This window comes from Rhinopithecus roxellana, chromosome 11, assembly GCF_007565055.1.
Source record: "Rhinopithecus roxellana isolate Shanxi Qingling chromosome 11, ASM756505v1, whole genome shotgun sequence".
NCBI classification, from domain to species: Eukaryota; Metazoa; Chordata; class Mammalia; order Primates; family Cercopithecidae; genus Rhinopithecus; species Rhinopithecus roxellana.
Window position 1 is genome coordinate 108,903,034 of NC_044559.1, and position 27,176 is coordinate 108,930,209.

General features: G+C 44.1%; 2 protein-coding genes across 10 annotated transcripts in view; one reads left to right on the forward strand and one right to left on the reverse strand.

The window, feature by feature from the left end:
• Positions 1-13,133: 13,133 nt before the first annotated feature.
• LOC115900321 (protein GVQW1-like) lies at positions 13,134-13,393 on the reverse strand (the record flags this gene model as incomplete). Its single annotated transcript, XM_030940170.1, is given in 2 exon segments — positions 13,134-13,271; positions 13,274-13,393. Coding segments are annotated over 2 exon segments (258 nt in total), but the record flags the coding sequence as incomplete, so codon positions are not given.
• A 4,963-nt stretch (positions 13,394-18,356) lies between these two features.
• Positions 18,357-27,176, forward strand: part of ARHGAP21 (Rho GTPase activating protein 21) — a 139,219-nt gene continuing 130,399 nt past the window's right edge. For 2 of the 9 annotated variants that reach the window (XM_030940863.1, XM_030940865.1), the window contains exons 1-2: positions 18,367-18,677; positions 19,979-20,421. In XM_030940863.1, coding sequence (XP_030796723.1) covers positions 20,359-20,421 — 63 coding nt within the window. In that variant the 5' untranslated portion in view covers positions 18,367-18,677; positions 19,979-20,358. Of the gene's footprint in view, positions 18,678-18,951; positions 19,086-19,498; positions 19,762-19,887; positions 20,422-27,176 lie in introns of those variants that run through there. The other 7 variants (XM_010356247.2, XM_010356249.2, XM_030940868.1 and 4 more) reach the window with 6 other exon arrangements.

A 27,176-nucleotide genomic window follows, 5' to 3' on the forward strand; every position in this document is an offset into this window, starting at 1 on the left:
GTGTGATGGTGTTCACCTGTAGTCACAGCATCTCAGGAGGCTAAGGTGGGAAGATCCCTTGAGCCCAGGCATTGAAGACTGCCATGAGCTATGATCATGCCACTGCACTCCAGCCCGGGTGACAGAGCAAGACCTTGTCCCATAAAAAGAGAATTACAGGCCAGGCACGGTGGCTCATGCCTATAATCTCAGCACTTTGGGAGGCCAAGACAGGTGGATCATTTGAGGTCAGGAGTTCAAGACCAGCCTGACCAACATGGTGAAACCTTGTCTCTATGAAAAATACAAAAATCAGTGGGATGTGATGGTGCATGCCTGTAATCCCAGCTACTTGGGAGGCTGAGGCAGGAAAATTGCTTGAACCCGGGATGCAGAGGTTGCAGTGAGCTGAGATCACACCATTGCACTCCAGCTTAGGCAACAACAGCAAAACTCCATCTCAAAAAAAAAAAAAAAAAAAAGAGAGAGAGAGAGAATTACAATGTAGGCAGAGGAAATTTTAAACAGGAGGCAAAATATGGCTATTTTCAGAACCTAAGGCAAAAGTAGAAGAAATCAAGCACTCCTCACAAGGCCCTCTCTGGCACAGTCCAGTTCCTGGACTGTCTTTTCTGTCTCAAGATCCACCTTTCTATATATTTCTGCAGAAAGGCCTTTCTTCAATTATTGTTTTAGTTTTTTGAAACAGTCTCACTCTGTTGCCCAGGCTGGAGTGTAATGGCATGATCTTGGTTTATTGCAACCTCTGCTTCCTGGATTCAAGCAATTATCCTGCCTCAGCCTCCTGAGTGGCTGGCATTACAGGCACCTGCCACCACGCCTAATTTTTGTATTTTTAGTAGAGACAGGGTTTCACCATGTTGACCAGGCTGGTCTCCAACTCCTGATCTCAGGTGATCTGCCTGCCTCAGCATCCCAAAGTGCTAGGATTACAGGTCCAATTCTTTATATTACTGGAAAAACTCCTTCCCTCCCTCTGAAATAGCTTCCTTCCCTAATCGAGGTAATACATAGCACTCAAAAGTTTCAGAGTACATGTCCCAAAATGGAGTTGCAGCATGCATTCACTTAATTTACTCAAATTCAACTGCAATACACCCCTCTTTAAATAATAGAGAATAATAACAATTTGTGTAGTGTAGGTGACACTGCTTTCTTCAAAAGCTTTCAACCGAAAGTGAAAATGAGATGGGAGACATGAGTCTACATATCCTTCCTTGGTAGCAGTCTGGGAAGCATCTCATCTGCCTGTCCTAAGGTTAATCCTGCTATTAGATATCCATTTTATTCAGCATGCAATTGAAGAAACAATGACTCTCTTGCTGGGAGAAACACTAGTAGGGGACTATTGGGTAACATTGTATCCATCTTCACTTCCTAAAGGATTTTCAAGGGTAATGTTGATTACGTAAGATTTTCTCTTTGGAAATACTGACTGGGATTACAGGCATGAGCCACCGTGCCCCCCTCAAAAAGTGTTTACAACACTTTGTAGAAGGTTTTCTTCATGCATCATACAGAAAGAACACTCCAATCTTCTTGAGACAGTCTCACCCCTACTGTTTTGCCTTTATGGAAACATGCTGAAAATACAGCCCCTCTCTCAGCCATACATCTCTTTACCACTATTCTGCCTTTTCAATGTCTTCTCTCTGGTCACTCCATCACCCATGTCACACAGCCTTCAAGTGGAAATGGTCAACTGGTTACTGAGACTCCCATCCCCCTTTTTTTTTTTGAGACAGAGTCTCGCTCTGTTGCCCAGACTGGAGTGCAGTGGTATGATCTTGGCTCACTGCAACCTCTGCCTCCCAGGTTCAAGTAATTCTCCTGCCTCAGCCTCCCGAGTAGCTAGGATTATAGACGTGTGCTACCACGCTCAAATAATTTTTATATTTTTAGTAGAGATAGTTTCACCATGTTGGTCAGGCTGGTCTCAAACCTGACCTCGTGATCCACTCACCTCAGCCTCTCAAAGTGCTGGGATTACAAGCGTGAGTTACTGCGCCCAGCCGAGACTCCATTCTTACCTGATGGCAGAGCCATGCCACTCTAGAATGGCCAGAAGACCTGGCAGCTCCATATGCCCAGAAGACCTGGTAGTTCCATATGCCCAATGGCCCCTACCTTCCCTTTCTCTACACAGAGGAAAGTCCACAGGAATCTTCTAGGAACTACCATTGCTCTTTCAGTTTTTCGTTCTGGTGAATATAATCCTCCAAACTATTGCATAGGTGATGATGTGCTGCAGTTTGTTCATGTTCAGTCATTTTCTTTCCGACGAGGTTTGGGTTTCATGATAGCCTGTATACACACAGCACCTCTCACCTAATCATTTGTCCTTTCGATTCAAGTAAGATTCATTTTAAAAAGTTACACATTTATTTATCATTAGTCTATGAATAGTCACAGCATATTTTCCATGACCAATAATGACAAAGAGAAAATGCATGTATTTCCAGCAAAGCCAAAAAGATTGATTAGATTTTTATCTTTTTCATCTCTAGCATTAAATATTATATTTAAATATTAAACATTATAAATATTAAATAAATATTATTATTTTAATTTAAAGTTAAGGCTAATCTAGGTACAGTGTACTCGTACCTGTAATCCCAGCACATTGGGAGGCTGAGGTGGGAGCCCAGAAGTTTTTTTGTCTGTTTTTGAGACAGGGTCTCACTCTGTCACCCAGGCTGGAGTGCAAGGGCACTATCTTGGCCTCACTGCAACCTCCACCTCCTGGACTTGGGCGATCCTCCCACCTCAGCCTCCCAAGTAGCTGGGACCACGGGCACATGCCACCACGTCCAGCTGAGCCCAGAAGTTTGAGATCAGCCTGGGCAACATGGTGAAATCCCATCTCTACAAAAAATAAAAGAATGAGCCAGGTGTGGCAGCATGTGCCTGTAGTCCCAGCTACTTGGGAGGCTGAGGTGGGAGGATCACTTGAGTCTAGTAGGTCGAAGCCCCATTGTGCCACTGCACTCCATCCAGGGAAACAGAATGAGGCCCTGTCTATAATTAAATTAAAAATAGAAAGACTAAAAAGTGTATACATAAATTAAAGTTAATATGTAATACACATTCCTTACAAAATCCTGTAATATTACAAAAATACAACAAACAGAAACTAATAGTCATTGCCATCTTTTGGTCCTATCCACCCTATCAAAAAAATCACTATTCATAGTGAATATTCTTCCCAATAATGTAACCTCTTTTATTTTGTTTTTATTTAATAATATATCATGGCCAGGCATAGTGGCTCATGCCTGTAATCCTAGCACTTTGGGAGGCTGAGGCGGGAGGATCACCCGAGATTGGGAGTTTGAGACCAGCCTGACCAACATGGAAAAACCCCATCTCTACTAAAAAAAAAAAAACAAAAACAAAAAAAAACAAAAATTAGCCAGGCATGATGGCGCATGCCTGTAATTCCAGCTACTTGGGAGGCTGAGGCAGGAGAATCTCTTGAAACCTGGATTCGGAGGTTGTGGTGAGCCAAGATCATGCCATTGCACTCCAGCCTGGGCAACAAGAGCAAAACACTGTCTCAAAAATATATATACATATATATTTTATAAATTTATATATTTTATACATATATATCATCACTGGGCAGGCTCACTGGCTCACACTTGTAATCCCAGCACGTTGCGGGGCTGAGGCGACTGCATCACTTGAGGTTAGGAGTTTGTAACAAGCCTGGCCTAGTGGTGAAACCCCGTCTCTACTAAAAACACAAAAGCTTAGCTGGGCGTTGTGGCAGGTGCCTGTAGTCCCAGCTACTCTGAGGGCTGAGGCAGGACATTTGCTTGAACCCAGGAGGCAGAGGTTGCAGTGAGCCGAGATCATACCACTGCACTCCAGCCTGGGTGATTGAGTGAGACTCTGTCTCCAAAATAATAATAATAATAATAATAATAATAACAACAACAACAACAACGACAACAATAATATATCGTTACTATTACGTTGGTGCAAAAGTAATTGTGGTCTTTGCCATTAGTTTTTGAGAGAGTCTTGCCCTGTCACCAAGGCTGGAGTACACTGGCATCATTTCAGCTCACTGCAACCTCTGCCTCCCAGGTTCAAGCAATTCTCCTGTCTCAGCCTCCCGAGTAGCTGGAATTACAGGCTGAAGCCTCCAGAGTAGCTGGGTTTATAAGCACCTACCACAATGCCCAGGTAAGTTTTTGTATTTTTAGTAGAGACAGGGTTTCACCATGTTGGCCAGGCTGGTCTCGAACTCCTGTCCTCAAGTGATCTGCCCACCTCAACCTCCCAAAGTGCTGGGATTACAGGTGTGAGCCACTGTGCCCAGCCTTTTCCCATTCTTTTTTTTTTTTTTTTTTTTTTTTGTGACAGAGTCTCACTCTGTTGCTAGGCTGGAGTTCAGTGGCCCTATCTTGGCTCACTGCAACCTTCGCCTCCCGGATTCAAGCAATTCTCCTGCCTCAGCCTCCTAAGTAGCTGGGACTACAGGCCTGTGCCTCCAAGCCCAGCTAATTTTTGTATTCTTAGTAGAGACAGGGTTTCACCATGTTGGCCAGGATGGCCTCAATCTCTTGACCTCGTGATCTGCTCACCTCGGCCTCCCAAAGTGCTGGTATTACAGGTGTGAGCCACCGTGCCCGGCCTTCCCGTTACTTTTAATGCCAGAGAAGAAGGCTTTAATTGGGTACTGCAGAGGAGGAGAATGGGAGAAAGTCTCAAATCCATCTCCCTAATCTACTAAAATTGGAGAGCTTATATAGCAGGGAAGATGGGAAAGCAAGAATCAGGGAGGGGTAAGGAAGCAATCATGTTGGATGAGGGGTCTTCTAAGTCTGGATGCAGTGATCTGAAGAGTTTCAATTCCTTGCCTGAGGGTTGATTTCCTAAGAAAAGAACTCGGATAAGGCAAATGGGTTTCAAATTTCAAGACTGGGAGGGTTAACTTTTATGTTTATTTTTAAAAAACTTGTAAATATCAGTTCTGTGGGACAACTGGGACAGTTTCAGAAGTAGGGGTACCACCTCCTGTGGTTCAGTTGGGCCCAAGACAGCTGGAGTCTTTGTAATTTAGGGGGAGGATTACTAAACCTAACTGGCTCACATGGAAAGCCGGGTTTTCCTATCAGCTTCATCAATAATAAAACCGACTTTTTTTTTAATGGAGCAATGTCCTAATTTCAAACAATAGTTTCATTTATTTAATCCAGAGTACATTTAATATATTATTTAAGGTTAATAGTAATATTTTAATTGGGATTTAAATAATCATTCTCATGTGAAATTGTCTTCTGGTATTTTTTTTTTTTTCTGTTATGTATTTATCTTGAACTCCTGGCCTCAAGCAATACTCCCTTCTTAGCCTCCCAAAGTGCTGGGATTACAGGCATGAGCTGAGATTACAGGCATGAGCTACCACACCTGGTCATTTCTATCATATATTTATCATTCATGCTTTAGATAAAAGATTTTAGATAATTTATTTATTTATGCCCCAGAAACATTTAAATTGCATAAGAGTTAAAGATCTAGAAAAAAAATTCCCATCTCCCAGGAAGCCTCTGGGTTTATGGCACATTCTTCTTTCTTTTCCTTCTTTTCTTTTTTCCTTTCTTCTCTTTCTTTCTTTTTTTTCTTTTCTTTTCCTCTGCTCTTCTTTTCTCTTTCTTCAGAGACAGGTCTTACTCTTATCACCACGGTTGGAGTGCATCCGTGCAATCATAGCTCACAGTAACCTGAAACTCCTGGGCTCTAGCAATCCTCCCACCTGGGTCTCCCAAAGCGCTCAGATTACAGGCATGAGCTGCTGTGCCCAAACTCTTCAATTCATATTCTATGGGATGTCTAGTATATGTCAGGATTTGTTCTAGGCACTAGGGATACAGCAATAAATAAAATAGACTTGTTTCCTGTTCTTTGGAGATTTACATTCTAGGCTGAGAAGAGAGGCAATAAATAAAATATAAAACAATATGTGGCAATAAGTGCTTTTTGAAAAATTAAATAAGGTATGTATAAGGGGTGGAGGTGGAGAGAAAGGGTAATTGGGGTGGGGTGGAGTCAGGTAGGTGACTATGGTGCTATTTTAAGTAGGAGGGTTAGGGAAGACCTGTTTGAGCAAAAGCCTGAATCAAATGAGGAGAGTGGATATCTGGCAGGGAGAAGCATAGTCTAGCCTTGGGGAATAACAGGTGCAAACAGTAGGTGAGTGACAGGTGTGGTGGGGGAAAGTCTGGGTGCCTGATGAACTTTAAGCAGACTAGTATAGCCCGGAGGTGGATCAGTAGGATGAAGTAAACTACTGTAAAGATTTTGGCTTTTTATCTGAGTGAAATGGGAAGCCATCAGAGAGTTTGAAGCAAAGAAGAGACAAGACCTGATTTAGGCTCTAAAAGGGTTGCGCTGGCTCCTGGGTTGAGAGTCGACACTAGTAAAGACAGGGCAGAAGACTAGCTGAAGGCTGTCACCTCATCCAGGTGATCGATGACTTTGCTTGGATTTGGGTGATCGCTGTGGAGGTGATCAGATTCTAGATATAATATGATGGTGTTGCTGACAGAGTTTACTGATGTGGGGATGTAGGGTGGGAGAGAATGCGGGGTCAAGGCTGTTTTGAAGTTCTTGATCTGGAGCAACAGTACGAACAGAATTGACACTTAATGTGGCAAGGGCAGATTAGGGTGTCTTTAATTTGAGACCTCTTGAATTTTGAAGTGGAGCTAGTCATTTCCGATTATTCGGGGTTTGGGGCCTGAGCAACTTGAGTTGCCATTTACTGGTTTTATTTTGTTTTGAGACAGAGTCTCGCTCTGTTACCCAGGCTAGAGTGCAATGGCGTGATCTCAGCTCACTGCCACCTACGCCTCCCAGGTTCAAGTGATTCTCCTGCCTCAGCCTCCTGAGAGTAGCTGGGATTACAGGCGCCCACCACCATGCCCAGCTAATTTTTGTATTTTTAGTAGAGATGAGGTTTCACTACGTTGGCCAGGCTGGTCTTGAACTCCTGATCTCAGGTGATCTGCCTGCCTTGGCCTCCCAAAGTGCTGGGATTACAGGCTTGAGCCACTATACCCCGCCTATTTACTGGTTTCGTATTTCCCACCTGAAGAGTTTCTGTTTTCGTCAACAGTTCAGCTTTTGCTGTTTTCAGACTGATTTTTGCCAGTCTGGTGGGTTTGAAATTGGTCTCATTATCATTTTAATTTGCATTATCCTGATTTCAGTGATACTGAGCATCTTTTATTATGTTTGGTGAAAACATGTATTTTCTCTTTCATAAATTGCCTATTCATCTTTTCTATTTTACTTAATGGTTTATGGAGGCTCAGGTTACAAATACTTGATGGGAGGCCAGGCGCGGTGGCTCACGCCTGTGATCCCAGCACTTTGGGAAGTCGAGGCGGGTGGATCAGGAGGTCAGGAGTTCAAGACTAGCCTGGCCAAGACGGTGAAACCCCGTCTCTACTAAAAACACAAAAGATTAGCTGGGCGTCATGGCATGCGCCTGTAATCCCAGCTACTCCAGAGGCTGAGGCAGAGAACTACCTAAACCTGGAGGGGCAGAGGTTGCAGTGAGCCGAGATCGTACCACTGCACTCCAGCCTGGGCGACAGAGCGAGACTCCATCGCAAATAAATAAATAAATCCTTGGTGGGTCGTATCAGTTGCATATATCTTCTGATAGACTGTAGCTTGTTTTTTCATTTTTTTACTAATTATTTCGTCACTCAAACCATTATTTAAGGCAGATTAAATAACATACAACCAGCTTGGGCAACATAGCAAGACCCTGTCTCTACAAAAAAATTAAAAAGATATTAGCCAGGCATGGTAGTGCATGTCTGTGGTCCCTGAGCTACTTGGGAGGCTCAGGTAGGAGGACTGATTGAGTCCAGAAGGTCAAGACTGCAGTGAGCTGTGATGGCATCACTGTATTCCAGCCTGGGCAACAGAGCAAGACCCTGTCTCAAAAACAACAACAACAAAATTTATCCTAAAAATGTATTTGTCATTTATCTACAATTTGAGTTGAGGGGCTGGCCATGGTGGCTCACACCTATAATCCCAGCACTTTGGGAGGCCGAGGTGAGCGGATCACGAGGTCAGGAGTTCGAGACCAGCCTGACCAACATGGTGAAACTCTGTCTTTACTAAAACAACAGAAAAAAAAAATTAGCTGGGCGTGGTGGTGTGCACCTGTAATCCCAGGTACTCAGGACATTGAGGTGGGAGAGTCGCTTGAACCCAGGAGGCGGAGATTGCAGTAAGCCGAGATTGTGTCACTGCACTTCAGCCTGGGCAATACAGGGAGACTCCATATCAAATAAATAAATAAATAAAATTCAAGTTGAACTGGGTATCCTATATTTTATTTGAGAACCCTACAGGAGATAGAACTGGAGCATCTGCCTTTGACCCAGAGATGAAATCACCTATGGAAGACAATGGAGCTATTGTAGCAGGCCTGAAGAGCATACTTTGGGATCATTACCTGAAAAAGACATAACTTTCTTTGTAGTCACTTCTATACACAAGTACTGTGGTATTTAAAAAATATTTTTGGTGCAAGAGCTTAGCCTTTGTCCTAACCAATATGTGAAAACTTTCTTGCAATTCCAAGGATTGAAAGGATTGACCAGGTGCAGTGGCTCATGCCTGTAACCTTGGCACTTTGGGAAACCCAGGCAGGGAGATCACTTGAACCCAGGAGTTCAATACCAGCCTGGCCAATATAGTGAGACACTGTCTCTATTAAAAAACTTCTTTTTAATTAAAAAAAAATTTACCATGTTTCAGGGATTATGAAAACGGAATAGTGACTTGGGGGAAGTTACTAAACTTTGGTATAAGAAAAGAAATCTGGCCAGGCACGGTGGCTCCAGCCTGTAACTCCAGCCTGTAACAGTGACTGACACCTGTAATCCCAGCACTCTGGGAGGCCGAGGCAGATGGATGACTTGAGGTCAGGAGTTCGAAACCAGCCTGACCAATATGGTGAAACCCCATCTCTACTAAAAATACAAAAATTAGCCAGCTGTGGTGGCAGGCGCCTGTAGTCTCAGCTCCTCAGGAGGCTGAGGCGGGAGTACTGCTTGAACCTGGGAGGTGGAGGTTGCAGTGAGCTGAGATCACGCCACTGCCCTAACGTCTGAGTGACAGAGTGAGACTGTCTCAAAAGAGAAAAGAAATCCTGCAAGCAAATCAAAGTGAATTACCTAATGCAGGGGTTGGCCGACTGTGGCACGTCTACCAAATCCAGTCTTCTATCTGTTATAAAGTTTTACAGAAAACAGCCACATTCATTCATTTATATGTTGTCCATCCCTGCTTTAGCACTGTAATAACACAGTTGAGTAGTTGCCACAGAGGTTCATGTGGCACTGCAAAGCCTAAAATGTTTTCTATCTGGCCCTTTACAGAAAAAGTTTGCTGATCCCTGACCCAAAGCAAAACCATTATTCACCTAAAAATTTTTCTGAGCATTAATTGATATGAAAAATTTTGAAGAAAACAAATAATGTGACTTAAAGATTGAACCATGTGGTCATTCACATTTAAAAGCAGCTGAAAGACTGGGTGCAGAGGCTCATGCCTATAATCCCAGAACTTTGGGAGACTAAGGTGTGAGGCTTGCTTGAGGCTGGGAGTTCAAGAATAGCCTGGGCTAAAAATTAGCTACCACACCCAGGTAATTTTTACATGTTTTTGTAGAGATGGGTCTAATTATGTTGACCAGGCTGGTCTTGAATTCCCAGGCTCAAGGAATCCTCATGCCTCAGCCTCCCAAAGCATTGGGATTATAGGTGTCAGTCACTGTGCCCAACAGTATTTTTTTTTTAATGACACACACACTAAAATCTGATTTGTTTATTGCCTGCAACATTTTTCTTTTCTTTTCTTTTCTTTTTTTTGTTTCAAACACCAATTTGAACCAGGCTTTTTTATGCCAAAAAGTTATCTGTTATTTATCTGATGTCCAAATTGAACTGTGTGCTCATTGTTTTTATTTGCTAAACTTAGCAACCCTGTCTCCAGTCACTGTGAATCGGGGAAGGGTCTAGGAAGGCACCGAACTAAGCCTTTCAAGGGAAGGCTTCCAGAGTGACACACAATCATTCCTGCCCACATTTCATTGCCTAGAACTTAATCATGGCCACACCCAGACACACCTAGATCGAAAGTCTAGCTTGTTAACCAGGTGCCTAAAATGCTACTATTACAGGAGAAGGAGAGAATACATTTGGGGGAACATTTAGCAGGCTACCATAGTATATATACCTTTGAAAAAAAAATTTTTTAGTTTCATTAGTTGTAAGTTCTTTCAGAGACATCATTTCTCTAAATCAGATTTCTGTTGTCTTCTATGTTTTTCATCTCCTGTCTAATCACTTTAATCTTTATCCTTTTCCTTTGTATTTGATGTGCTTTTAAAAAAAATCTGTCATCCATCCTGCAATTTTCTGCTAGATATTTCTTATTTTTATTTTTTAAAACTAGAGATGAGATCTCACTGTGTTGCCCAGGCTGGTCTTGAATTCCCGGGCTCAAGTGATCCTCCCACCTTGGCCTCCCAAAGTGCTGGCATTACAGGCATGAGCCACTGTGCCCGGCCAGACATTTCTTATTTCTTCTTATTTCTAATTCATGTATTATTTCTGCAACGGTATGACTTTTCCCTCTCAATACCTTCTCTTAGCCCTTCTAACATCTTTTATGTTTCATTCATTCTCTTGTGATTTCTCTTTTGATATATTTTATTTTCTTCAGGGTATGAAACATTTGTCTCTATATTTCTTCTGTTTACTGGGGTTAATCTTCCTCCATAACGTATCTTTTCTTTTTAGAATATATTCCTTTATTTCATCTCTTCCCCAATATCATAATTTAAAATGTTTATATCAGTCTTATTTCCTTTTCATTCATCTTTGATGAATATTTACTATTTAAAATTTCTATTTATATTGAAATAAACAGGGTGGATGTATTATCTTTGAGGACCCCATGTGTCTTGTTGAATTCAATCAATGAGGAGCCACAGAAGAAAGCTGGAAGGAGGCATGAGAATGGGTTCATACAATGTGGTATGAGATTGGGCCCCTTCATAGTTTGTGTTTTTTTTTTTCTTTTTTACATTGCAATTTTTAAAAATTAAAATATAATTGAAAAAATCTTTGAGGAGAAAGGTTATGTAAGCCTGCCATCTATCCTACTTAAGCCCAGATGTGAATTACCACACATTGTCCTGCAATCTTCTCCTATCTGGGGGAAGAAGCCTTGGTTAGTTGACTTTGGGATTAATAAGGAATGCAGGCAATTATAGGAATAGAGGAATGGAATCTACAGTGCTAGACAATATTGAAAGATACTCAGAGGTTCTTGAATCAAGGAATAGAGAAGTCTTTAGGTGTCTTTCCTAATTCTGCTCAATGACGATGAAAGGGAAGGCTGGAACTTTTTATTTTTTTGTGATGAAAAGATTTGGTTACTTTGGATTAGGCCTATGATATTAAAAATCCACTGCTAGCACAGTTTCCTAGTTAAAATGGTTGGAATTTAGCATTCCATTCCAAAATGATAAAAACATACTTCAATTCTCCAGTTGTAATATGGGTTTCTCCAGATTGCATGGTATTTTCACAATGTTCCAACTCATATTTAGTTGGGTGGGTGGAAACATTTTAAAAACTGGTCTCATATTTTTAAGGAAAGTTGGAATACTTATAAATGAAAGTCACGATTCTTAGGATAAAATAAAAAGTTGCACATGGATTTTTTTATTCATATTTTTTCTTAAAACATAAATAAACTTAACAATGTTGATGACTATCACTAGCATGCCACTAAATTTTAATTATGGAAATTCTAATGCTGAATAATAATTTGGATCTAAAGAAAACTTTTGATAATATGATTATGGATAAGCTTTGGGGTGAAATTTTATAGTTTCTGCCAAAATGCAAGTGGTATTATTTTTTAGGATGGCCTTATGGCTGAAAAACAGCTAAATCGCTGGCGGTAAAGTTTATTTATTTGTTTATTTATTTGAGATGGAGTCTCACTCTGTCAACCAGGCTGGGCCCTGCCTCCCGGGTTCAAGCAATTCTCCTGTCTCAGCCTTTCGAGTAAGCTGGGATTGCAGGCTCCTGGCACCGTGTCCAGCTAATTTTTGTAGTTTTAGTAGAGATGGGGTTTCACCATGTTGTCCAGGCTGGTCTTAAACGTCTGACCTCAAGTGATCCGCCCACCTGGGCCTCCCAAAGTACTGGGATTACAGGCTTGAGCCACTGCACCCAGCCAGAGAAGTTTCGATAAGGAGATAAAATGTGGCGTTTCTGAAAGTTGAGGCCCATACCAAGTATTCTCTTTGTGGACACCTCTTATAATTTACACTCTTTGTTTTAGGCATATTCACATAGGCCTATACATATATCTTCCTGTGACCTGTACCGTTATTGGTCAGCCAGGAATTTCTTGAGGTATAAATATTTATCAATAATAGTGACACAACCATCTTTTATTTCTTGAATAATTCTGTAGTAATTTCTATGTGTAAAAGATGTGGTAGATATTATGGGGATGTGAAAGTAGTAAAAGCTCCAGGAATCTCCTCAAGAGAAGTGTATAATCTAGATAAAAAAGGAGATAATATTTAGCTAAATAAGATTTGTTATTTTTTCCCACAATATATCCATGTAACAAAAGAAGACTATTTATAATCAAGAAATGGCAACAAAGAAACAAACAAACAAACAAAAAACCCAAAATAAACACTAATACTATAGTCCAGAGAAGGAAAAGATGACAATACACTGAGGGCACAGAAATTATTCAAGGATATTTATTGTGTGTGGCACTTTACTAGGCATCATATATAATGAATTAAATAATGTCATTGCCTTCTAGAAATTAATCATCAAAGATAGTAATCATGTGGAGAGAAATAATAAGATATAAATTTAGCAAATGCAGAACAATAAATTAGTAAATCATTTACGTTATTTATTTAAAAGAGATGAAGGAAGAATCTTAGAAATTGTTGACGGTGGAGAATCATTCCCTTCTCTCAATTACAACAGTTAAATCCCTTGCAAGTGTGGTGGGATTTCTGTAGCTATTCAGTTCAACATGAAAATCTTTCACTTTTTTGTCCAGGCATGGTGGCTCATGCCTGTAATCCCAGCACTTTGGGAGGCCCGAGTGGGTGGATCACCTGAGGTCAGGAGTTCAAGACCAGCCTGGCCAACATGGTAAAATTCTGTCTCTACTAAAAAATACAAAAATTAGCTGGGTGTGGTGGTGCATGCCTGTAGTCCCAGCTACTGGGGAGGCTGAGGCATGAGAATCGCTTGAACCCAGGAGGCGGAGGTTGCAGTGAGCCAAGATCACACCACTGTACTCCAGCCTGGATGACAAAGTGAGACTCTGTCTCAAAAAAAAAACTTTTGCTTTTTCAAAGTAATATTAGTAGGTAATGTGTCTTTCGGTAATGTGTGAATAAGAAATAAAATCCAAAAGCATTTTCCTAAAACCAACAAAAGAAAACCCTTTACTCCTCTGAGGGCCACTAGTCTTACCATAGTTTTGCAAATGCTTCACCCAAATTGCAAATTTCATTTGTGGATTCACTAGGAAACACTTGTGCTTCTCAGAATTGCCAGCTTCTGTTAACATATTCAGAGTAGAAATCATTCATAGATTATGGTAGAATGACCTTTCACATCAGGGACTGGGATACTTTGACTCTATTTCTGGCTTTGACATTTTTTCCCTTGATAATGGTTCACCAAAAACGATATTATGTGGTTAGCAAAGCCAACACTTACCTTTCAAGGATACAGTTCCCATCTTCAAAAATGTCTTGCTTAGTTTTTAGTGTATAAAACTTTCTTGTTTTTATTAATATAGCTATGGTAATTTCAGAGGCTATTTCAAAGGATACTCCAAGAAGTTTGATTATATGAAACCCACACATTTATTAGCTATAACCTAAGGAGGAAAATAGCCTTTCAAAGCAAACAAAGCTAGAATTACTGTTAGCTCTTGCTTATCCATGATATTTGAGGATAAAGAAAACTATCAAGATAGCAACCAGTTAGTTTCAATCTCCTTTCAATTACAATGGCCCCAAAACCTATTGTTTCACCAAATCTCTCACTGAAACTAACACATAGCCACATGACTGAAGTTTGGCCCCCTTTCCTTTCCCTTGCCCTCCCTCTGGTGGAGGTGTTCACAAGTGAGATGTCCACCATGGGCAGCTAAAGAGAATTCCAAAGGCTTGCACCCTCCAGCAATTAAGCCGATTAGCCTTTGGAATGGAGAAAAACCAGCTGCGGGCTTCCTCTTTCCTGATGCATAGGGGTGCCACACTCACTTTTTGGTCTGGTCAGAGAGCATCCAAATGACCAAGCGCGGTGGCTCACGCCTGTAAACCCAGCACTTTCGGAGGTTGAGGTGTCAGTTGCTGGAGATCTGTCTGGGTAATGTGGCGAAACCCTGTCTGTACGGGGCGGCGGGGGGTGGGGAGGGGTAAAAGAAAAAGAAAGAAAAATTATCCTGATGTGGTGGCATGTGCCTGTAGTTCCAGCTACTCAGGAAGCTGAGGCACCAGAATCCCTTGAGCCCAGGAGGCAGAGGTTGCAGTGAGCCGAGATTGTGCCACTGCACTCCAGCCTGGTGACAGAGTGAGACACCGTCTCAAAAACAACAAAAACAAACAAAACAAACAAGCAAAAGCGTCCAAATGAGAGCTGATATTAAAATATTCTTGTTCATGGCTTCAGAAAGGAATAGACCTAATTTTTAACTGGGTTCATATTTTCCTAAACAGTAACAACAAAATGTTATAAACAGTAGGGTTGCTGTTGAGGAACTAGTACAAACTTCTGCTTCATAATAATATTTTATTTTATTTTTTGGGCCAGAGTCCTCGCTCTGTCGTCCAGGCTGGAGTGCAGTGGTGCAATCTCAGCTCATTCCAACCTCTGCCTCCCTGGCTCAAGAGATTCTCATGCCTCAGCCTCTCATGCAGCTGAGATTCCAGGCTCGTGCTACCACGCCAGGCTAATTTTTGTATTGTCAGTAGAGACAGGGTTTCACCATGTTGCCCAGGTTGGTCTCGAACTCCCGGCCTTAAGTGATCCGCATGCCTTGGCCTCCCAAAGAGCAGGGATTACAGACATAAGCCACCACGCTCAGTCCATAATATTTTAATTGAATTTTTTTTTTTACATTTTAAAAGTGTCTTCTGTTGCCCCGGCTGGAGTGCGCTGGTGTGATCACTGCAGCTTTGATCTCCTGGGCTCAAGCGATCCTCACACCTGAGCCTTCCAAGTAGCTGGGACCACAGGCATTGACCACCACACCTGGCTAATTTAACAAAAATTTTTTAACAGAGATAGGACCCCGTTATGTTGCCCAGGCTTGTCGAACTCATGGGCTCAAGCGGTCCTCCTGCCTGGGCCTGCCAAAGTGCTGAGATTACAGGCATAAGCCACTGCACCTGGCCTTAAATTTTCTTCACATCTGTTATCTCATTTGATTCTCTTCAACAGTCCAGCAAGATAGGGAGGGTGCTGTTACAACCCAGAGGCCCAGTGGAAGCCCAGTTAAATTTTTCAAATTTTAACTATGTGCCTTTTGCACTCTCCATCCAGATAGCCTAATACACGTAAGACACCTAAGAGAGTAACTTATAACAGTTCTTAAAAACATTCCCAAATTTTGGAACATCATGGTTATATTTGTCCCAGGAGTAGAGTTACATTGGCACTCAAAGACCACAATAGTTAACACATAGTAAGTTAAGTGTTAGCTGTTATTATTAAAAACCCATATTAAGAGGTAGTATACTGTTGTTTTATCTTTTTTTTTTTTTTTTTTGAGACACAGTCTGGCTCTGTTGCCCTGGCTGGAGTGCCACTCTTGGACATAACTCACTGCAGCCTTGAACTCCTGGGCTCAAGCGATCCTCCTGCCTCACAGCCTCCTGATCAGCTGGGACTACAGGCGCATGCCACCACACCCAGCTAATATTTTGTTTGTACAGACGGGTCTCCCTATGTTGCCCACGCTGGTCTCAAACTCCTGGACTCAAGCGATCCTCCCACCTCAGCCTCCCAAAGTGTTGGGATTACAGGCGTGAGCCACTGAGCCCAGCCTAGTATAGTATTGTGAATAAAAGAATGGACTGGAGCCAGATCCCCTGGGCTTGAAACCTTCCTTCACCACCCACCTATCTCGTTGTGTAAAGCTTTTAGAGGAATACCTAGCAGGAGGTGTTGAATTTGATAGCTCTAGTACTTAGACACATAAGTAATAATTTGCCCTAAGTTATGTGGTAAATGATGGAGTTGGATTGTAATCTTGATCCTTACATCTTATTACCTCTTATAGAAATATTGCCTCTCTAGGTTATGTTATTTTTCCATAATTCCTAGAATGTGTTTTCCTTCCTTTACCTTCTCCTTTCATGGCCCACATTTTACTCTCCTTTATCAAACTGCAAATTTCACAATCAACATTTACAAAAATTTCTAGTGCAAAAATTTTAACCCAAATGTCTTTAGCTGTTAGGTACTCCGTTTATGCCGTGCATGCACATTTGCATGTGTAAGGAGTTGTTTTGTGCTGTAAATTGTTTTTCCTTTCTGGACATATTCTATAAACCCACAAGCGGTGAGCTACTTGAACCCTGAATTTCTATTCACTTCTTGTTAATTTACTCAATAGTATCTAGCACTGGATACTGCTACAGCCAGTGGGCTATTTAGTAAATTACCATCTGACTGGCAATCCCTCCTTGTATTTTATTCTATTTTTCTTTTCTTGATTGTTAGCTGACTTGTTTGGTGACGGGCTGTCAAGAACATGCAAATTTCGTGGCCATATAAAAATGATCTCGTCAACGTCTTTCCTGGAATTGAAGCGGAGGATTTAGCTGTAGATTTGGTTTGGCACCATCCACTTTAAGGAAGATGTAAAAACTAAGGCGCAGGTGCTCCAGCTGCAGGGAGTGCTTTTTATCCCCGCTCTTCCGTCCCCCATAAAGAAACAGGACCTCAGGTGGTGGGCGGGCGGGGGAATACTCTAAGTCTACAGGGGAGAGTAGCAAGAAAGAAGGAAAAGGTAAGCGGACTCCATAGCTTCTAGGTTTTGTTCCTCTTTTTTTCCCTCTGGACGGCGGTGGCAGCTGATCAGACACAATAGCTGGCAGTCCCCCGCCGCAGTGAGGATAAAAATGACCCTCAACAGCACCAGCAGGAGCACTGAAAAGGAGAGGGGAGTGTGTATGGGAAGGGGACGAGGATGAGGGTGACAAGGTGACAAACGCTGCCTCCGACTGCGAGCAACTCCCCTCCAGACCCGCGAGGTTCGGAGCCGGGGAGCCACCTCCCCGGCTCCGGGCGGGGTGGGAAGGGGAGGCCGAGGGGGCGGTGGCCTTCACCTGGGGGCGGGGAAGAGGGCGGAGGGAAGCCTGACTAACCAGTCCCTGATTGGCTCGCTTTCTCTCATCGTGTCTCCCGATTGGACAATTTGCAGCGGGAGATGTTGTGAAGAGCAGTGGGGCGGAGCGAGCTGCCGGGGTCTGTGACAAGGCCCGGGAGCTGGGTGGGGAGGGAGGCGGTTGTGCCGCGGCTACGTAGCCGCTGTGACCTGGAGTGTGGCGGACAGAGAAGCGCAGCAGCCTCTTCACAGTTCCGCTAGCCGCGCCAAATTCGCTCAGTCGCTCTGCAGAATTTATAAAAGGGAAATAACTGAATGAGCAACGCTTGGCTAACTTTCCCCTTCCCACCACAGGAAGAGATTTTGCTGTGAGGCGTGAAGGGACACTCCCTTATCTGCAAGTCCCACGTCTTGTCGCAGCTTCATTGCCTGCCCGCTGCAAAAAAGGGGGGGGGGGGCACAATTTGCCAATCCCCGTCCCCCGGTCTAGGACCTTTGATCCCTCGAGTCTGCAGATGTCGCTGTTATAGTCTTGTCCCCCTCTCCACCCCAGACGCCTACCACCAGGTCTCCTTCCCCGGGAGCAAGCCCATCCCTGGACGCTGCCACTCAGCGCTTGGGAGACTGCAGGGGCGGGGAGGGTTGTGTGTGCCTGGTTTTGGGGTGCTGGGGGGCGAGGACTTGTAGGTCCCGCGACCCACGGGGAGGGGGCAGGCGACCTCCCCCCTCCGGCCTCCGGGTAATCCCCCTTCTCCAGCGTCGGTTACCCGGGCCCGTGTTATTCAAGACAGAAAATATTCAGCCCCAGAGCCTCCCCTGGGGAGGGGAGGGGAAGGAGGTGGAGTGGGAGGAGGTGGATCCAGGGAGGAAGAAGCGAGAAATCCGCCCCCGGGAAACAGCTCCGCTCGGTCGCGGAGCTAGGCGCTTCTGTCACTTGGCGTTCGCGGGCGCCGTAGCGGGGCCCCGGCCCGGCCCGGCGAGGCGAGGGGAGAGTCCGGCGGCCGCCGCCCCGCCCCACGCCCTCCCGCGGCGGCCGAGAGCCCGGGGCCGGCCGGGGCAGGTCGCGGCGGTGCCTGGGAGCGGCCGGCCGGGGGCGGCGGCCTCGGAGTGCGGCGGCGGCGGCGGCGGCGGGCAGCGCGGGATCGTCCTGCTGCGGGGTCCGGCTCACGCCGGGCGGGGCGCGCTGTCCCGGAGCCGGCCAGCCCAGTGCGGATCCACTCGTCCCGCTTCCTCTGGTGCGTGTCTGGTTTCTCTTCCGTCTCAGCCGGGAGGGCGCCGCGCTCGCGGGCCAGGGAGAGCCCGGCTCGCCGCAGGCTCTCTCCCTTCCCGCCACCTCAGGCCACCCGGCCTGGCGCTGGCTTGGGGCGTGAGGGAGCCCGCGGCGGGCGCCCGGCGGGGGCGGAGGGGCCGCGCCCGCGTGTGCAGTGCGAGGGCGGGCGGTGGGGCGGAGGGAAGGGCACAAAGGCCGGCGGCGGGCGCCGGGGTCCGGCCGGCCGGCCTTGGAGGAGGGGCGCCCGGGGCCGCTCATGAATATTAACCGAGCCTGCGGCCTAGCGCGTCCCGGCCGGGCCCGGCGCCCGGCCCGCGTCCCCGCTCCAGCTCGCCGCTGCGCTTTGGCCGCCGGGCCCGAGCGGGCGGGAAGGGTAAGGCCCCCGGTTTTGTCTCGCCCAGGGGCTCCTAGCACCTTTGAGAAAGCCCATATTGGGGCCGCTCTCCTCGGGAGCTGGAGGTCCCCGACCCGCCTCAGGAAGGGGCGGGGGAATCGTGGGGGAGGTGGGTGGTGGTTTGCTTTTTCTTAGTTTTTTCCCCCCTAGGTGGCCACAGGGGAAGGAAAGCCGTGTCGAGTTGTAGTTGGGGGAAAACCCGCGACTTCAGAGTTGCTCGAGTGTGGCTTCGGAATCATGCCCCGGAGCGGGAGCGGCGCCCGCGTCCCACCCGCGGCCGCGCACGCCTCCCCGGCCGTCCCCGGCCGTCCCCACCCAGCCCCGCCGCGGGCCAAGGAAAACAGCCGCCTCCTCGGGGACGCCGGCCGGGGCGGAGGGGCGGCGCCCGAGTCACCCGGAGACGCCGTCGAGCCCACGCCGGCCCCAGCCAGGCTGGCTTTGTGCTTGAGTTTTTGGGGGGCGGAGGGGAACGAGGAGGGGGCTTGAAAAGTGTGATCCCATTTCAACCTCGTGGGGGAGAGAACTTCCCCGAAGTGTCCCTGTCTGGGTGATGCAGAAAAGAACATGCACAGCCCTCTGCTCTGCCCAGGAAAGACATGAATTAAAATGCACTTGAATGGGGAACGTTTTTTCTTGAAGGCTGCATAACAGCCAGGTGTGTTTGATGTGTTTGACGCAACCGCTGGGCAGTTTTGAGATTTTTCTGTTTTAAACACCCCCTCGAATTTATAGGCGTTTTGTTTGTTTACGTTAAAAATTTTTTTTTGTTTTGTTTTGTTAGGGAGGAAACGCGAACTTGGTGTGGACATGTGGGCAAGACAGTGATAGGCGCCTGGAGAAAGTTCACGCCCTTTAACTTCTCCTTTTCCTAGGATCTCTCTGGGAGCTGACACTCGAGCCTTCACGACCCATTCGGATTTTTCCGGGACTCAGGAGTGGCACTGGGAAGAAGGGGACCGCTTTCTGCAATTGGCCTCGACACTGGCTTCCAAGAAGACCTGTCGCCTTTGTTTTTAAGTCTCCAGAAATGGAAGAAGAAGGCGAAGTCAGTTGAAGTCGCGAGAAATCAGCGAGGCATTTGAAGGCGCTTCCTGAAAACCTTCATTCCCTGGCACGTTGTCTGTTTCACCAGCCCTGCCCCTCCTCGGAGCTTGCTTGCGGAATCCTTCCCCTTCGGGTGTGTGGTGGCATTCCCCCCCACCTCCAATGTGGATTCCAAAGGATTTGTCCCTTCTTTGTCATTTGAAATGAAATGATGGCCACGCGTCGGACTGGTCTGCCTGAGGGAGATGGTGACAAGCTCAAGGCCTGCGAGGTAAGCGCGGAGCCAGCGTTCCTGGCCGGCAGGGCGGTGGCCTGTGTCTTGAGTGTCATACGAGTTGGGGGTCACTGGCCACTGGGCCTCACTAGGGGCTTCCCGGGGCTTTGAGCTGGTTGGTGGGAGCGACCCAGATTAACCAGTAGCGAGGTGAAGCCTGGCCCACGTCTGTTTCCAGGGACTCCCGTGTTTCTTTTGCAAGAACACGTCCCGCATTTTGGAATGTCCTCATCTTGGTCACTCCTCAGAGCCAGGAATTCTCCCATCTCTGTGGCTGTAGATACTACAAGCCTGAGAATGGGCACCTGAGTATCCTTTTTCCTTCAGTCCTCTTCCAAGATACTTGGAATTGAGCTGGTTGGGGGTGATTTGGAGCGTTTTGTGTGTCTGTGTCCAGGATTTGCCCTCCCGGGTGCAGAGAGAGCAGCTAAGTATGCTTGTTGCACCTGGAACTTAGTCTTTCTTTGGTTCTGACGGTGGGCGCCTGGCTGCTGTTGCTGCAGATCTCTGCTTTAGGTAGAAAAAGACGTTTTTTTCCGTGAACAATTCAAGCACAGCCTTGGAAAACGTTGTAATTCCAACTCCCGGAAAAAAATCTCGTGCCTTTACTGTTCTCTTATTTATACCCTCCCTTTCACAACTCTGGAGTTCTGTGAGCTGCTCTGGGGTATCAGGTGGGTTGCGTTGTTGGTTAGGGTAGCATCTAGCATCTTCCCAAGGGCCCAGAGATTTTACTCCAGACTTCCTAAAAATTTTTGAGTAGGCAGGACAGAAATCATAGAAAATACATTGATTTATGACACCCATATACCCTGTTGCCTCTCACCTTTTTTTTTTTTTCTCCTCGTGTTTGGAGATTGAAGTATTTGTAATTTACTTCCATTATGAATACACTATGTTTATTATTGGCGGTTTCTGTAGTTTGTTCATATAAATAGACTGAATATTGTTATCCTTTAAATTTTACTTTTGAGATGCCTATGTTTTCATTGAAGCGTTGGGGATTACTTTAGACAATAACATACCCAAGTGAACCCTCATTCACTGTCTCACGTTCTTTTGCACCGGATGTTAAATTTTAACTTCATAGTCCTTGAAACAAGGTCTGGCTGTAAGTGTGTGAGTTTTGGCATTTTAATAAAAATGAATCAAGTTAAATTTTGGCTCATAAAGCATGCAGAGAAACTTGCTTCATGCAGCTTACTTCATGTCGGATTAAAAGGTTTATGCAGAAAATGCTGTGAGGTACAGCATGCTATTACTGTACAATTTATTAGAACTATAGGTTTACATTTAGAATCAGTGTTTTACTTTTTGACATCTGTAAACACCTGCTTGCAGGCAAAAGCATGATTAAATAGAACACCACAATCCTCTGATCACGGTAAACCATAATAACTCCTTTTGGAAGGCCTACCTGCAACCTGGTGATTGCTTAATGTGTATTGCAGTTACATAATAATATGTATTGTGGTCCTGAAGCCTTATTTGTCATTGTCTTGTGAATACTTTAATTAGCATTGTATTTGCATTCCGTTTGCAAGAACTAATGTTATTTGGTTATTATTATTTTTTGGTCATTTAAGAGATGTCCTGAAACCAAGAATTTAGACACATCTTGTCCTTGGCTAGCAAGCAGTATTTCCAGTTTGTTGCACACTTGGCTTTTATTAACAATGACAGTTATGTATTTTTTAACGGCTGTGAAATTTGTTTTCATTTGGACCTTACTGCTGGCGGCATGGCTATCTTGTTTCTAGTTTGGGAATGAAGAAAACACAGTATCCACCTGTATTTTGCTCATGTGAAATATATATACAGTATTTAGGTTTGGTATTAAACTACAGTATTATTTGACTTTCTAAAGAATAGGTATTTTGCCTAGATTCTATGTGAAAGTGGAAATAAAGGGGTATATGCTGTCAGAAAACATTTTAAAACCTCAGGGTTGGGAGTGAAGAGAACTTGTGTGATTATTACCTGTATTTAGTTGTGTTGTGTTTTTATCTGTGATTGATGCTTCTGATACACATTAAATCTTGTGAATATTTTTTAGTAGTAGGGAGTTGCCAATAAAATACTTCGGGCTGATATTTAGGTTTTTGAACACTGCCCTTAATTTTTGTCCTCAATTTTATTAGAAGCACTACATTCCACAGTGGTACTATCATTCTTTAAAAAATGTTAAAAATTCATAGTGCGTTTGGGTACTACATTTATTATTGTGTTTTTAATTAACAAAGAGATGAGTATGTATGTCTTAATAGTAATGCTGTCAGTCTGCCAAGAAAACCTAACTTTGTAGGACAGAAGAAATCAATGTAATGAATTAATAGGAGTCTCTGTTTCATGCTTTAATTAGCCAACTCCACCTTCTCTGGATAAGGTCTTGCACTGTTGAAAAACAGCAAAATACTCGTTCATCTTAAGCATTACCATTTTATTGTGTTGACATATGAATACATTTAGGCCTCCCCACCCCCAGGATATATTGGAAAATATATCAAATCAACAGCCCTCTTCAAATCAACAAATCAACAGCCCTCTTCAAATAAGAAATTAGGACAGTTCAGTAGAATATGTCTTGGCATTATACAGTAAGGATGGTCCAGATGGTACTCACATGAATTTATTTACTTTATACATCTCAAGGTGTATTTTTAAAACTTGAAATCACTCACTCTGAACCTCTTAAGTGATTTTTGGTGTGTGTGTGTGTAGTCTGTGAAGTCTTCTGACACCAATCCTTGAGTAACTTTGCTCACAAAATCACTTTATATAGATTCTTCTGTGATATTATCACCCCTTTTCATATCCATATAGCTTCATCTTTCAAGGTTTAACTTTTGTTTTTAAGCCAAAGAAGAGAAAACTTTCCCTCAGCTTTCTAAACCACATGATTTTTTTTTCCATTTCTAACATTTAACTTTTTATCTGTAGTCCATACTCTTGTCCAGTAGTAGAATTTTCGACACTTTGTTTATTATTAAACTTTTTACTAATGCAAATGAACTTATTTTTGTTTTGCTTCTTGACCTAGGCTAAGATTATTCTATGATTGAAATGTATTATGGCTGATGAAATACACTTGTTGGTTGATTTTGAAATACTGTAAACAATACAATAAGACATTGTTCTGGGTACAAGTTTGTATGAATCCATGCGTTGACTCTTCCTTCTGGAATGCTGGACAGTTGCTTTTGCTTTCATCCCAGACTCCCTGGTTCCTTCTCAGTCACTCTTCCCCTCCTTTCTGACTCCCTATCTGCCTCTTTTGTAGGGTTTTTCTTCCTCCTCTTGCCTCATTGTTGGTTTCATCCAGAGCCAAGGCCATTCCATTCCTTTATTCTCTTTCTCACTCGCTGGGTTTTATTTTGCACTCTCCTGTGTGCTGGTGACTCCATAGCTACACCTGTATCTCAGGCTTTATGGTTGACCTCTAGACCTTTTCAGCCAGTTGCCTATTTACTGAATGAACACTTTTGGGGGATATTCCCCAGGCATTGCAAACTCATCAAATTTCACCGCTACCACTGACCCTTCCTCTTCCTGTGCACCTTCTTTCGCTGAGTAGCACTACCATCTATTTATTGGTCCAAGTCAAAAACTAGGTCAGCATCCTCACTCTTCCGTCTCGTCATTCCTCATATGCAAAGTCCTGTGGAGTCCACATTCCCAATACCCACTACCCCCACCTGAGTTCAGGTCAGCTGCATCTCACTGATGAACCACAGAAACAGACTCCCTGTGGAGTATCCCAATAACTTAGCCTTGTCCCCTTCCACAGCTCTGCCCCTACCATAATCAGAATGATCCTCCTGATGGGCAGATCACCTGAGGTCAGGAATTCTCCGCCAGCCTGAGCAACATGGTGAAACCCCGTACCTACTAAAAATACAAAAATTAGCTGGGCGTGGTGGTGCACACCTGTAGTCCCAGCTGTTTGGAGACTGAGGTATGAGAATCCTTGAACCCAGGAAGCAGAGGTTGCAGTGAGCCAGAATCGCACCACTATACTCCAGCTGATCATTACATTACCTCCTATGAGACAATTTTCTGTCTTCCCATTTCCTTTGAAATAAAATTCAGACTTCTGGAAAGTCTGAAAGGACTTCGGTAATTTGGTCTGCCCTTCTGTCTCACCTGTTACTTCTTTTTGTTCTTCCTAGATTGAACTCCAGTCAGGTCCTTTCTTCCACCCTTCCCTGTACTCTCCCCTGCTCCTCCTCCCTCTGCTCCGTGGCTGAGTTTTACTGTCTTTTCTTCAATACTGCTTCCTCAGGGAAGCCTTTCCTGACCCGCAAGACTGTTTTAGCTGCCCCTGGTGTATTCTCTCAAAACATCCTCATTTTCAGGAATACCAGTTACAAGTTTATTTATCTATATCCCCCTTGGATTGCAGTCCCCATAAGAGCAGGGACCATGTTTGTTTCCACAGTGACTGACACACAGTAAGTGTCAGGTGATATTTTTTGAATGAAGAAATGAATATGCAGGAAAGGCTCTACATTTTATTCAGTGTTCATGTAGATTCCCAGACATTATACTCTCTTAATTATCTTCCTTCCTCATTGTCACCTCCTTCTGTCTCCTTGAAGTTTCCTCAACATCCTGGTCTGCTAAACCTTCCTACACCTCAAGCCTCAGTTAATCCTCTTTTCTTCTCCCAATACTGTTTCATGGTTTTAAATATCAAGTATATGCAGATAATTGACATACACACACTCACTTATATTTCTTTATGTGTACGTGTGTGTATCTCTATTGCTGACCTGCTGCTCTGTCTCTCAGATTCAGATTCCTATATCCAACTGACCCGACTGCCTAGAATCTCCATTTGGATAGTAAATAGGCGTATCTAAAACCACAATCCTGACTCTACCTCCATTCCCCTAGCTCACCTTCCCAAGTCTGCTCCTTCCAGTCTTCCTCATCTCAAGCAATAGCAATCCCATCCTTCCAGGCCAGGCATCTTGGAGCGATCTTTGATGTCTCTCTCTTTTCTCATACATGACATGTGGATCCGGTTGACTGATTTCTCCACTTCAGTCCTTGCCAGCCTGAAGTCTGTTCTCCACACAGCAATCAGGACAGACAATTTATAAATCAAATTGTGTCATTCCTTTGCTCAGATTCCTCAAATGGCTTCTCATTTCTCTGAAGATTGAAGGCCAAAGTTCTTGCAGTGACCTGCAAAGCCCTGTATAATTGGTCCTCCCCTTCCCTGAGCGTACCTCCTGTGCCTCTTCCCTCCTCACTCTGTGTTAGCCATTCTGGTCTCTTGCTTTTCTGCATGTACACAAACATGGGAGTCCCCAGAGCCTTCCCACTCGCTGAACTCTCCCTCTTAGAACACTCTTCACTCAGTCTCTGCACGGCTTGCTTCCTTGGCTCCTTCGGGCTTTTGCTTAGAGGTCACCTTCTGAGTGAAGCTTTGCCAACCACTCCCTTTATTGAATGCCCCTCCCCTGCTCCCTGTGCCATGCTCTGCCTTCCTTCTTTGCTTTGTCTCTGTATCACTTAGTCTCCACCTGTCATGATTATGCATTTGATTTTGCTTGTGTATTCGAGACAGGTAATATATCTAGAATGCAGGCGTTAAGAGTGCAGTTTGTCTGTTTCGTTCGTATTGTATTTCTTGTGCCTAGAAGAGTGCCTAGCACATAATAGGTTCTCAATAAATTTTTTTTGAGTGAATAATAAAGACTTAGAAAAACTCCAAAATGTTACTGAGTTTGCATTTGCACGTGTAGTATGTGAATTCTTATTTTATTTATTTTATTTCTTTTTGAGGCAGAGCCTTGCATTGTCACCCAGGCTGGAGTGCAATGGCGCAATCTCCGCTCACAACAACCGCTGCCTCCTAGGCTCAAGTGATTCTCCTGCCTCAGCCTCCTGAGTAGCTGGGATTACAGCTGTGTACCAGCACGCCTGGTTAATTTTTGTATGTTTAGTAGAGATGGGGTTTCGCCATGTTACCCAGGCTGGTCTCGAACTCCTGATCTCAAAGTGATCCGCCCACCTTAGCCTCCCAGAGTGCTGGAATTACAGGCATGAGCCACTGCGCCCAGCTGAATACTTAGTTTATACAAAATATGTACATTATGAAGTATGTTTTTCCTTAGACCTCGTGCCCACCTTGAATTCCATTTCATTTCCGTTAGAACTGCTGTCAAAATTTTTGGTGCCTTTTTTCTTTGCACCTTTTTTACCTTTGGGAAGCTGGGTAACCAAGTAACAGTAACCAAGACAATGTGTAGTACAAATTTATGAAACAATTTCCACTAAGAGATGAGATCATGATAATTAACAGACAAGTGAAAGGGCAATCAGTCTGGTCGATAAGAGAAACTATAAAAAGATAATCTGTCTGTATGGATGACGTTTTATTTCTTAAAACGAATGGCTAGTATGTGAAGGTTCCTTATTACATATTTTTATTTTTTCGTATCACAAATATTTCATAACCAGTTAAAAAAAAGATCACAAACATTGACTGTGATGAAAGGTTAACAGTTTATTCTGAATGATGAGAATATCAGGATTATTTTATTTTTATGTTTTCTCTTTTTTATTACCGAAACGACAATAAAAGAACGCTATGTACAGACTTTTAAAATAGGTAATATGTAATCAGTCTTGTGAAAATTTGGTTTGTAGCAAACTACACCGCTTAAAACAATACTTAAAAAGCATACACACTGCTCAAAACAATACTTAAAAACAATTTTTTTCTTTTGTTTTTTTTTTTT